At 35.0% G+C, this 12,146-nt stretch overlaps 1 protein-coding gene across 10 annotated transcripts in view; it reads left to right on the top strand.

Annotated features, from left to right (window-relative positions):
* The window catches only part of LOC119634056 (zinc finger protein Elbow), a 65,513-nt gene extending 62,250 nt beyond the window's left edge, over positions 1 to 3,263 (top strand). For 6 of the 10 annotated variants that reach the window (XM_038027976.1, XM_038027971.1, XM_038027972.1 and 3 more), the window contains one exon: positions 1,350 to 3,261. In XM_038027976.1, coding sequence (XP_037883904.1) covers positions 1,350 to 2,885 — 1,536 coding nt within the window. In that variant the 3' untranslated portion in view covers positions 2,886 to 3,261. Of the gene's footprint in view, positions 1 to 39; positions 218 to 254; positions 406 to 1,349 lie in introns of those variants that run through there. The other 4 variants (XM_038027970.1, XM_038027979.1, XM_038027978.1 and 1 more) reach the window with 4 other exon arrangements.
* Positions 3,264 to 12,146: the final 8,883 nt, after the last annotated feature.

Below are 12,146 nucleotides of genomic sequence, written 5' to 3'. Positions count from 1 at the left end.
ATGTGGGATTAAATTCTTTCTCCTGAAATAAGTTTTCCCGCAATTTCATGTTTAGATGACTTAGATACTGCTGTTTAAGCGATGTAAGTTGCAATTGTTTACGAGCTATCGTTCAGTGTATATCAAAGTTTAAAGTATTGTTTTTTACGGCACTGAGGAAACGATTAATTTGGCTTGGAATTAGAATGCGCTAAGTTAGAAAGTGATTTGTAGCATTTCGGCAGTCAATTTTAGCGTATGGCGTGAAGTTTTACCGCACCTCGTACATGTTCCAAACTGATGACTTTCCGATTACTATTCATTCAGATCGATGCAGTCATATTTAACAGGTCCGCGGTTCATAGAACTTTAAGATGTGTGATAATGGGTCTCAACTACGAGGTTTCCATCGAGGGCATACCGCAGGTAATGATAGTGCATGTCTCGCTTATTAAGCTTTTCAACAAGTATATTTCAAATGTAGTTAAATTTTATCAAAAATCGGAACGAATTCATTTTCACACCTAATATGTGCATAGCAAGCTCGTTTATAGCCACAATTCTTGAAATTGTTTTATAGATTTCTTTCCATCCAGTCAATAAGAATACGTAATTTTCTTATATTCAACGTTTTAAAGACGTAGACTGAAAGCATTAGCTTTTTGCTTGGGAAATCATTATAATCTTTCACTCGTCTTTTATTCGAAGAAGCTTAAACAAAGAATTATCAGCTTGATGTATCCTGGTGCAAATAATAAAATGAGAAGATTTGATTTTATAGTTTAAACTTCAATTAACATAGAAACATGCACATGCACATAAATGATACGATTTAATGCGATAACAATTTATGGTTTGGTTAATGCGCTCATACTGTACGTTCTTATGACTGCAATCTATGCGAGTTCATTGAAAGAAGTAAAATTCTTAGTGATGTGGAAAAAAAACACACAAAGAGATCTAAATAACGTTAAAGTAATTTATGTCTTTATATACGTAAGATAAGGGAAAGAAAACATTCTTTGAATTTCTACACTTCCTTCCCCTTCTCTAATCATCATTAAGTGATGTTCAAAGTTTTTATTACCATTAAATATCAAAAAAAAATATATATATATGTATATATATTTTTGATTACGGATACAATTTTTCCTTTTTGCTGTGGAATGTTTATCCTTCTAAACAACAAGTACTTGAATGCTATAACACTTAAACACCACAGCATGTTAAAGAGACATTTCCGTTATCCTTTTTATATATATTTTTGTTTTAATTTTCATAGATATTATTAGTTTGACGTCATCATCATATTATACTGTTGGAAGTCAATTCTTAGTTAATGAATTCTTTTTTTTTTTTTTCGTTTTTAGCTTGATACAAAAAGCAGTCCTTTGGCCCTTTTGGCTCAAACCTGCAGTGCAATTGGTGCCGACACAACAAATCCCAAACTCTTAGCCGCCAATATTGAAAAAGCTACAAAAGCACATAAATCGTCGATGTCTCTTGATAATCGTGATAAATTATCACCGCTTAGTAATCACTCATCAGTTTCAACCGGCTCTGTCGAACAACAGCAAATCAAGTCTAGCTTTAAGCCCTACGAATCGAATAACAATCACATACGTCTGGAAATGACAACGACAGGAGCGGCATCAACAGGTGTCATTGAAGCAGAACAGGCCACTAATCTAAGTCAATCCAGCAGTAGTCATAGAGTGAAAACACCAAAAACTAGCAATAATAGTACGAATGGTGGAGGAGGCAGTTTTGCTAGTCTACATCAAAATGGTCAGACACGCTGTGATTCAAACCAAAGTGCCACGTCCCAAAGAGAATCACCGGCTATGATTAACGGCAATTTGCGTAGAACACCCTCCTCTTTGAACGGAGGTGATTTGGGTCAGCGAACGGCCACAAATAGTCCAGCTAATCAACAACGATCGACTTCCAAAGACGGTACACGCAACGGAATTGTAAATACGACAGCATCGGTCGTCGACAGTAGTATTAGTCCACAACAAGTACACAATAATTCTACACGGTTGCCCTCCACCGCAGACGCAGCAGCTTTGGCGGCAGCTTCTAAGGAAGCCAACTACGCTAAAGTCTTACATGCTGCCTCTTCAGCTAATTCGCAGGTTAATAGCAATGCTGCTTACTATCAGAGTTATGCGGCAGCGACTGGTGGCATGGCTTACCCAATGGAATTGATGGCAGCCAGTGCTTTAATGTCTCCCCACCATCCTATGTTTAAGGCGGCGGCTTTAAATCCCTACTTGAATTATGCTCGGCTAAAGGGTCTTGAGATGAGCCCGAACATATGCCGTGATCCGTATTGCACGGGATGCCCCGCTAATCCGCATTTCTTAAATAAGGCCGCCGGTCAGCCATGTCCAGCAGGTTGTCCGCAATGTGATAGAGAATCGCTAAACAAATCTGGAGTAGCTAGCAGCAGTAGTTCCAATGCCGCAGCCGCAGCTGTGGCCGCCTCGTCATATCATGCCCAGTTGGCTGCTTTGGCAGCCGCCTCGCAAATGCCTTATGTTTGCTCTTGGATAGGCGGCGATACACCTTATTGCGGTAAACGTTTCTCTACTTCCGATGAACTATTTCAACATTTACGTACGCACACCGCTTCTCTGCCTGATTCAGTGCTCAGTGCTGCGGCCGCAGGTGGTATACCACCCAATCATCCGCTCTTTTCACGTACATATCCAACGCCGCCTCTAAGTCCGTTATCGGCTGCTCGCTACCATCCCTATGGCAAACCGTCCATGTTGCCTCCATCATTGGCTCCCTCTGCCGCTTCTCTCGCCAGCTTGCAAATGCCTCCTCATCCCGCCTTGGCTCAATATTTCTCACCCTATGCTCTCTATGGACCACGCATGGGCTCTTCGCATCCGTAGTAATTAAATTAAATTAAAATAGCAAAACAAGAAAATTAAAAAAAAAAAAAAAAAAAAAGAAGATTTTATTCAATTTAAAAAAGAAGCTATTTTTCAGTCAATTTTCAAATTCAAAAACAAAACTTGTTTTCCTCCGGAAACTAAAAAGCTAGTGATGTTAAATGTAAGAAAATTTTATCCTTATAATAATAAAAAAAAAAAAACATATATTTTATTCAATCGTATTTCTTTTAAAGAAACTTTTCAAAACAATAGACGCATACACCCAGAGGCACCCTCTTAAATGTCCAAATACGAATATGTTATTATATGAATTGTAATGTGAATGTGAAGAGAAATGTTTCCAAATATTATCTTTAGAACAAAAAAAAAAAAAACGAAAAAAAAAAACTAAATAAATAAAAACTACACTACTTAGAATTTATTTACATTTAATTAAAATCTACATCTATGTATGTATGTGTATGTATTTTAAAAAATATATAAAAAATAAAAAATAAATTCAATAAATAAGTAAAAACAAATACTAAATTTAAAAACTGCAAAACTAAATCTCTAATTATTTTAATAAACGGAGCCCCTCATATACTTTGCTTTATTTATTTGCTTTAGTTTGGGAAAAGTGTGCATAAGTATGCAAATAAGGAGCCAGATTTTTTTTTATAGCAAACTAAACACATTTGTTGTATGAGACGATAAATTTGTTCGCTTGCTATTGCATTTCTTCCCACCTGTTTGGCAATTTGTGAATGCGAGGCCTTTAAAAATCTTGCTCTTTTCCACGAGTCGTCCATCATCGAGTCGTTTTTTCACATCTTCGCACGAACCAAAGCGTTGCATAACAAGTGCCACTGATAATTAGAAGTGCTGGGGCTTAGTGAGTAAGCCGCATAGACCAGTCCACCACAACTAAAGGCTCCCGCCATATCGCGAACCTACCCCGGACGGTTGGATGGCTACCATATAAAAAAGCGCCGTGAACAGCGAACGTTTCAAGGCAATTAATAGCTGCTGGGCGCGTTTGGTATTAACCGTTTTGCCAGACACAAGGTATCCTATTGCTGTTGTATGGATTCTTAAGTCTGAAATTCTCAAACCAAATCCAAAAATGTCTTCACATGATGCCGTCGGCGAATGCCTTTTTTTTGGCACATAACTTGAAATGTTCAACGCTATCACAAACGAAGTGACAGCTATGGCCGTTTTTGGGAAAATTCCGGTTTCAGTTTTACATACCTTCTACTGCTACGAACAAATATGTAGTAGCTAGTACTTAACACTACTACAACCAAAAACTTAAAATAGTCAACTGATTGTCAGGCAACAACCGCTGATCCCAAATGGCTGAATTTTTCTATGCTTGGCTGAGTATTTATCAATGCGTATATAAACCTTTTCCCCACCACTTAAAGATATGTATTACCTTCATGTTCATGTTGGAACCTCTTCCGGTAATCTAGGTACTGACAGATCATAGCGCAGTTTTGAATAATGTGGTCACACAATTTTTTATACCCACAATCAAAAGATGGGAGTATGTCGGTTTTAACAGAGATTTTCAACACTTGGACGGAAGCTTGAGAGACCTTCTATAGCATATATTGTCTTCGTCAGCATTAATTTCTGAATAGATTGAATCATGTCCGCGTGGTTGTCTATCTGCCTTTGTAATATCTGTGTCAAAAATTCCCACTAAAGGGAGATATCGACTTCAATTTTGTCATGAATGTTGAAAGTTCTTACACACTGGTTGACATTAAAAATGAGCCAAATCGATTGAAGAACACGCCCGCAGTACACCGTAAAATGAGAATAAGTCCGTTTTCAAAAGCAAAAAATGGCAATTTTTCTCTTTACTCATAAAATGAAGTAACTAAGTATTTGCACATTCTATTTTGATATGGAGATGGGGCGTATAAAACACTCGATGGCGAAATTAGTTTTATAATGCGATCGGAAAACTGAACAATTTCGGCTGGATTGTCTCTCTTACATATGATCACTTTTAGGTTATTATACGTTTTCTCTAAGAACGAACTTTCAGAAAAATATCACGAACATATATTGAAATTTGCAATAAAATGAAAACGATAAGTTAACTTCCGGTCGCAAATTGCATCAATGGAGATTTGTTGCCTCACATGTCCCAAATGTAACGAGAAAGTTAATATACCCGTGCACTCATGCGAGAACTATCAAAATGATTTATATGACGGCAAATTATGAATGGATATAAAAAACTTTTATGCAAACAATAACAGAGCAAATAATAACGAACCCATTCCCGTTTATAATAGTAAAAAAAAAAAAAAAAACAAAAAAGAACAAAAACTTGAATGCTTCCCGCACCCTGCTTTAGATGGTCGTTCACAAACGTATAACGTCAAATAACGTTGTAATGTTTATTAAAATACAAATGGTAGTAGCAGCGCATATATTGTAGGTGTGATTAAATCATTCGTATGTGCAAATGTGCGCATAACTAATGTATGAAGATATGTACTTTGCATTATGCGTTTCATATGTGCGTATGACAAAAGAAACTCGCTTTTAAACAAAGGTACAAAGTACATAATTAACATAACAAAACAATAGAGAATATAAATAAATTTTCAATGTGTCTTTCTTTACAGCCGCGTACTTATCAGCAAGCAAAAACAATGACGGCGCAAAAACAAAAGAAAATGCGCTATAGATATCAAATGCCATACAATGAAACGCGCATTCATACATATTATGCAAAGGCAAACGTAATTCTCTATAAAATGACGAGCGCGACGAAAGCATGTTTATTGCAATCAGTTACAAGCATAGTTGCTAACAGTTAACATAACTGACGAACTGACTAAGTAAATGTCAAATACTAGCTGCATATCTCTGAATAGGGAAACCACCCACCCACTGAACTTTTAAGGTAGAACGAAGCTTGCCTATCGCACAATAAACAACATAAACTTGATTAGTGTGTGTGTGTGTGTGTGTGTGTGTTGGTGTGGGAAAAGCATTTCTAAGCACAACTGATGAAAAAGGAAAACTGATAAAGAAGGAGAGTAAAAAATAGTAGTTTGTGAGAAACATTAAAATGAGAATTTTTTTTTTTAATAAATCTTTGCAAACATAACTACTGCTCGTGACACATACATCTTTGTCGTCTACATGTCTACTTTGCAGATAAATTAAAGTTTTATTTATGAAAACAGCATCAAACAGCATAATATAAACACCTCGTGCAATACGCGGCGTTGATTGATATGTTGCTCTGGTCTACATAGGAATATCACTCAAAAATTTAAACGAAAAATACGTTTGAAGAGTTGCTTCATTTGATTGTTTCATTAGCCGCAATATTAACATTAGTTGACTAAGCAAAATTTACTACTTTCCCAAAAGAATTTTTAACCATCATCTGTTTTCAAGGTTTGCGGTATTAACTGAAGATGAGCAGTTCAGTCATCTCTATAGCGAAATTCTTTCAATCGTTATGATCTTGAAATTATTGGTGGTTCATGTGATTCAAAATAAGAAAGCAGCCAAGGTAGAAGAAGCCTTATTTTATTCTAGGAGACTATGTGGGAAAGCAAACTGCCAGGAAGGCTAAAGCCGGTCCTAGATTTATCATTGAAACACATACGATTAAGCCATCCCGCCTTCTGCTTCTTGCAATGTTCACAATGCACACAATAGCGCTATTTTAATTTTTATTGGAGACGCCTCTTAGGAAGCGCCCTGGAAAAGATACGCTAACCAGTTACATATTCTAAACACTTTTGCGAATGCGTTGTAAGTTAGTTATGTAACATTCAAGCGCCAATCGGTAGACTCTTAGTGGCACAATCTACTTTCCCACAAATGCTTTAACTGACGCACTATCATTCATTGTCAATTAGTTTAACAAATAAGTTTATTCCAAGCAGAGTACTACCTTATAATGAAAGCTAGGGCATCCTGAAGTCTTCACTTACTGTATAAATTAATTTTTGATAGTATGATAAATCATTCAGAGCAAAAAGCAGACAGAGAGTGCTCGCAACTCACTGGCTCTGTGGCTAATCGATAAATGTTGTGCATTTATCGTCTGTCCATTTACTTGTAGCTACTAGCGCGCATGGTCAAACCGCGATGTGGTATGAAGCTACGAACACCGACTTTTTAAACGTAGCTCTTATCTGCTTGCCTATGCGACAGCCTACAGACCGCAGTTATGACTGGCAACGGCGATAACCAATTCACCAAGGCATGAGCCGAGAGGACCAAGAAGAGGTTAGCAAAGTTTTTGTGTTTGTCGCTAAACATGTACCATAACTTTGCTGCCCATTAAGTCTAAGGTTTCCTTCAATTAAAATTTAGAAAATCTAGATAAATGAAATATAAACCTGTTTCAATTCCAAACGAAAGCTATATGATACGTACCGACTTTAAATAAGTAAACGAAGCATCCCGACAGTAGAAAACGATGGATATTGTCATAGAGGTCTATACTGAATTTAATTAAGTCCGCTATCGGTTTTGGAAAACTTCAAAAATCTTTTGGAAATTTGTGGACGATATCTTCATTTTTGCAAGCGGGAGACCATTTACCACTGATAGTACACACGAATTAGGCGGACATGCCAAGGTGCATTACAAGTTTGAAACTGGTCAGGAGTTTATACATATGATGGGGTTTTGAAGCTTATTTCTGCGCATTATAAGGGCATTGAAAAAAACATTAGAATTCTGATACGCTATAATATTGGGTAGGCATGGTTAATTTAGTCTGCATGGTCCATAGAATCTACGCCCACTCTTTTGTACAACTACATGTTATAGTTTACGAGTGAGTAATGATCAAAAAAACATTTTTTGATTGCTTCTGAGAAACAGAGGTATCCTCAGTTTACATAGTACTGTATACATATTCTTCAACCATGTTGATCCATTTGCAAGAACTCCCAATGCTTCTACGAAATTTGAAGTCAATAGCTGCAGTTTTGCGGCCAGGAGAATGTTTACAACTGACACTATCCCAAGAGATAGATGGACATGCTTAAATCGATTCAGAATTGGATGCTTATCAAGAATATATATAATGCATGGGGTATCTGAAGCTTCCTTCTGGACGTTTGCAAACGTTTCCCCAAAATAATATACCCATCACCGAGGAATGAGGATCGAAGGATTAGTTCCATTTGTTTGCAACCATTGTATATTCATATATTTCTCGTTCGGGGAGTTGCAATAGTTTTTGAGACGAACTTATCGCACGCGCTTAAAATAAGAGATATGCAATATGTGGATTCTTTCTATTCGAATATTTCGCGAGTTCTTCCTTCAAAGTCCGTTTCTATCCATTTTTCCATGCATTTGCCCTTTGATCATTTGTATGGCATTATTTTTTTAATGCCTTTTATGAGTCCGATGCCATACAAACATAAAAATTTGCTCTTTTTTAAAAAACGAAGAAGAAAAACCTCTCACCTGACTGGCTATAAATTTTCCGCAAAAAAGAACAACTTTTGCTAGTTAATATCTTTGAATGAACACAGAAACTAACGAGTGCTCGCAAAACACTAAATCAAATTTTATTTCCTTTTTGTGTTCAGCAAAAAGTAAGCCAAATAGTTGAGCAGACCTTTATATATTAGGGAAAAAGTCTTAACATATACACACACTTATGTGCATAGTGCTATAACGAATGAAACTTTTTCCATTCACTGCCCACATATGGTGTTAATAAATTAAAATTTTTGTTCCGAAACTCATACAGCTCTCCCTAAAATAAATTGAAGATATATTGCGTATATGTAAATATGCAGGTATAGCAAGCACATATGCATATTTGGAGTGAAAGGGAAATAGCGAAAAAGAATTTTTTCGACATGCATTGAAAAGCATTACAGAAGCAATATTTTTTCATATATCCTGATATTATGACAGTTGCAAACCTATGCATTTTTTTTTTTTTTTTTTTGTTTGTTCTTTTTTTTTTCAAATTGACAATTTCGGATGGCTCAACATTTCCAGTTTTCCACCTACGTTCAATCCATGTCCGTGCGATGTTTTTCATCAAACCATATATATAGATGGGTTGAATTTACATTGAAAAGAGGAAAAATAAGCAAACAAAAAAATTTACAAACAAAGTGAGTTAAATCTTTTACATGCGCTCAAAGGACATCAATAATTCTTTCATAAATGTCCTTTTCGACACATGAACGCCATGAACAAACTGATGGCTTTATTTATTCGTTTATGCAGCCATATAGTTGATGACTTTTCAGTGTGTGGGTAGTTGCCTATGTTGAACTGCGCTAAACTGATACGAAACGAAGTGAGAGAGATAGCGGCAATCGACAAGGGTTCTATAAAATATTCTTAAGCACTCTACACCTTAAACAGTGCATGACTTCATGTAAGAGCGTATATGCGTAGTAAAATTTGGAGAAATCTTCGTTCATTGGAGGTTTTGAAACAAGCTCAGCAAAGATCCAGCACTTTCAATACAGCCCTCTTTGAAAACCTGTCGCTGTCTCTCACTCTCTCTCTCTCTCTCTCTCTCTCGCTCGCTCGCTCTCACTCTCTTTTTATTTATGATTCTACCGTGTCCGAATAGCTAAACAAATAGTTTATTTTTCCTTTCAACGGACCATGTCCGTCCCATAGCGTAAATTGTCATGTGCATTGTACGAACCTGAAAAAGTGACCGCTCGCTTGAACGTTTTTCCATTTCCTTTACTATCATATTTTAACCACATTTTTCACTAGTTTTTTGTATGTCATTTTTTAAGTCGTTTTCTTTTATCTCTCTTTTGAGTTTTCTACTTTTTTGTTGTTGCTTATATCGATTTAAGGTTCTCGAAAGCTTTGGTCCTTTCTTAGTTAAATCTAAACCGTATTTCATTAAATGGTGCAACGTTTGCGCCTGTAATTGTGCAATTTATCAATTCAATGTTGTTATAGATGATTGCGCAGCACAAAAAAATTCATACAAAGTTTCGCAGCACGGAAGCGACAAGCTAATCGTAAATAAATATGTAAAGGTCCAAGCATATAAGTGCACGTAAGTTTTCACGTATATAAAAATACAAGTAGATAAATATATACGTACATAAATACTTAAGTATGTAATTATATACATATATACCTTAATATGTATGTATTTAACTGCATAAGTATGCAGGCATATAACTATATACATATAAGTATTAGACATAGGTATTTGGGTATATAATTATATAACTATGAAAGTGTATTGCATGTGTGTGTATTAATAGCAGGACAAGAATATTTAATTATGTATGTATAATACACGTAAAGATAGTGTAGGGAATTTTCATAAACACTCTGGCCTTCGCATTTTCCGTTATTCCTTTCATTTCCATACTAAATCGCTTACTGGTCATGTCAAAAATGTTCAAAATTTATTGGCATTTCGTTTTTCTTTCCTTTTTTTCATAAACGACATTTATGAATTTATTTGCTGATGTTGCAAACATTTGATTTAATAGTTGTATATATGATGAGACGGTTTAACAAAGTTTCCTGGTTATGCTCTACTAAAGCGATTTTCAGGAGCAAAAGAGAAAGTCAATATAAAATGTTCAACATAGGCGGACAAATGTAAATGTATTAAGATGTGACATTATACATAAATAAGCTACAACTGTGAGAAACTTTAGTCGATCCTTAGTGAGAAATGTGAGTTCGAAATTTTCATTAACCTATGAAGTGAATGCGTTGTCGGGGGCGCTGACAGCTGGTCCAAGCTTATTGCAGATTTACATTGTCGTGAAACGACTTGAGTTCGTACTTTTGATGATTTAATTGATGTTGCCATTGTCGTCATATAAACATTCATTTGACAAGGTCGAATGGAAAGGCTTTATTTATTATTTTGTTTCTTTCAAATTTTCGCAGCCGTTTTTTTTTTAGGTTAAGTTAAAAAATCATCTATGTGTAAAGGCAGGCGATTTAATTTCTTTTTAAAAAAACTTTACAGGAGAAAGTAAAAGCCAATCTTCAACAAAAACTCTTCAGCAACATAAGAGAGAAAAAAAAAAAAAAATGATTTCGAACACTATTAACTCCAAGGTATATGTAAATAAAAGTGGCAGCACCCTTTGGTAGGGCAAAAATTTCTTAATACTCGTCACAAGCAAAATATAGCGAACATCAATTTGGTCGATGCGTATATGCTTTAATTAAATTTTTTACAAATTTTAAAAGCATTTAATAGACTACTGCATTATTACGCCCTCTGTGAGAGCAGCTTAACTGTATTACATAAAAAGTCATATATTTTATGTTAATTTTCAGTTATTAATCCTTTCATCTTAATTGAAACTTGATATCTCAAGGTTTAAGTTGTCTAATTTAAACTTTGGGTAAATGTAATAAATGATTTAATTGAATTAAATAATTGAATTATTATTCTTCTAATTGGTCTTGGAATTATTATTAGTAAAATTGTCGTTATTAAATCTTCGTCTTGTTATTTAATTTTAAGTTTTATGTCTTATTTATGTTAGGATTGCTCCTACATTACGGATTGACGATGAAATTATATGTATTTATGTAGATTGTTCTGTTGAGAAGTTGACACATTAGACAATTATAAAATATAAATAATTTGATATGTGATATTATTATCGTACATATTAACTGCCTGATAAATGTGGTGTGGCGATGTAATAATTCGTTGTTTGATTTTAATCATATGCACACGCGCTAACACAAACATTTTTCTTAATATTGATTATGATTTGTATAACACACACATATATATATACATACATACATACATACACACACACACACACACACACACACATACTGAATTACTGATGAAATATGGTTGCCTATAATTGGTAGCAATTTGCATAAAATTAATGCTTACATCAGTATGACTAAATACTTGTATGCATACGTATAAGTTATACAAAACTGAATTTTATCTTTGAGTAAATAATGAAAGCCACAATAAACTGAACTATTGCTACATTTTATTCACATGATAAAGAGTATTTAGGAAATGTTTACTTTTATTTATTATACCATACATCGCTTGAGGTAGAAGTTTATCCTAACATTGTGCAGATGTGTGCACTACCTAGAAGAGATGGAGATAGATCCAACTTCCAATATACCGATTGATTTAGAATCCCTTTCTAAGTTTGTCTATTCATGTCGTTTTCTTTCGTTCAACCTACAGATTTTAAAACATTTTAATAGAATTTGTTACACTGACGTTTCTTGGCCCAAGGACAAACGCTGTTGAAAATG

Source organism: Glossina fuscipes, unplaced genomic scaffold, assembly GCF_014805625.2.
Source record: "Glossina fuscipes isolate IAEA_lab_2018 unplaced genomic scaffold, Yale_Gfus_2 2, whole genome shotgun sequence".
NCBI classification, from domain to species: Eukaryota; Metazoa; Arthropoda; class Insecta; order Diptera; family Glossinidae; genus Glossina; species Glossina fuscipes.
Note: the sequence above shows the minus strand (reverse complement) of the source record. Positions and strands in the feature narration are given on the sequence as shown.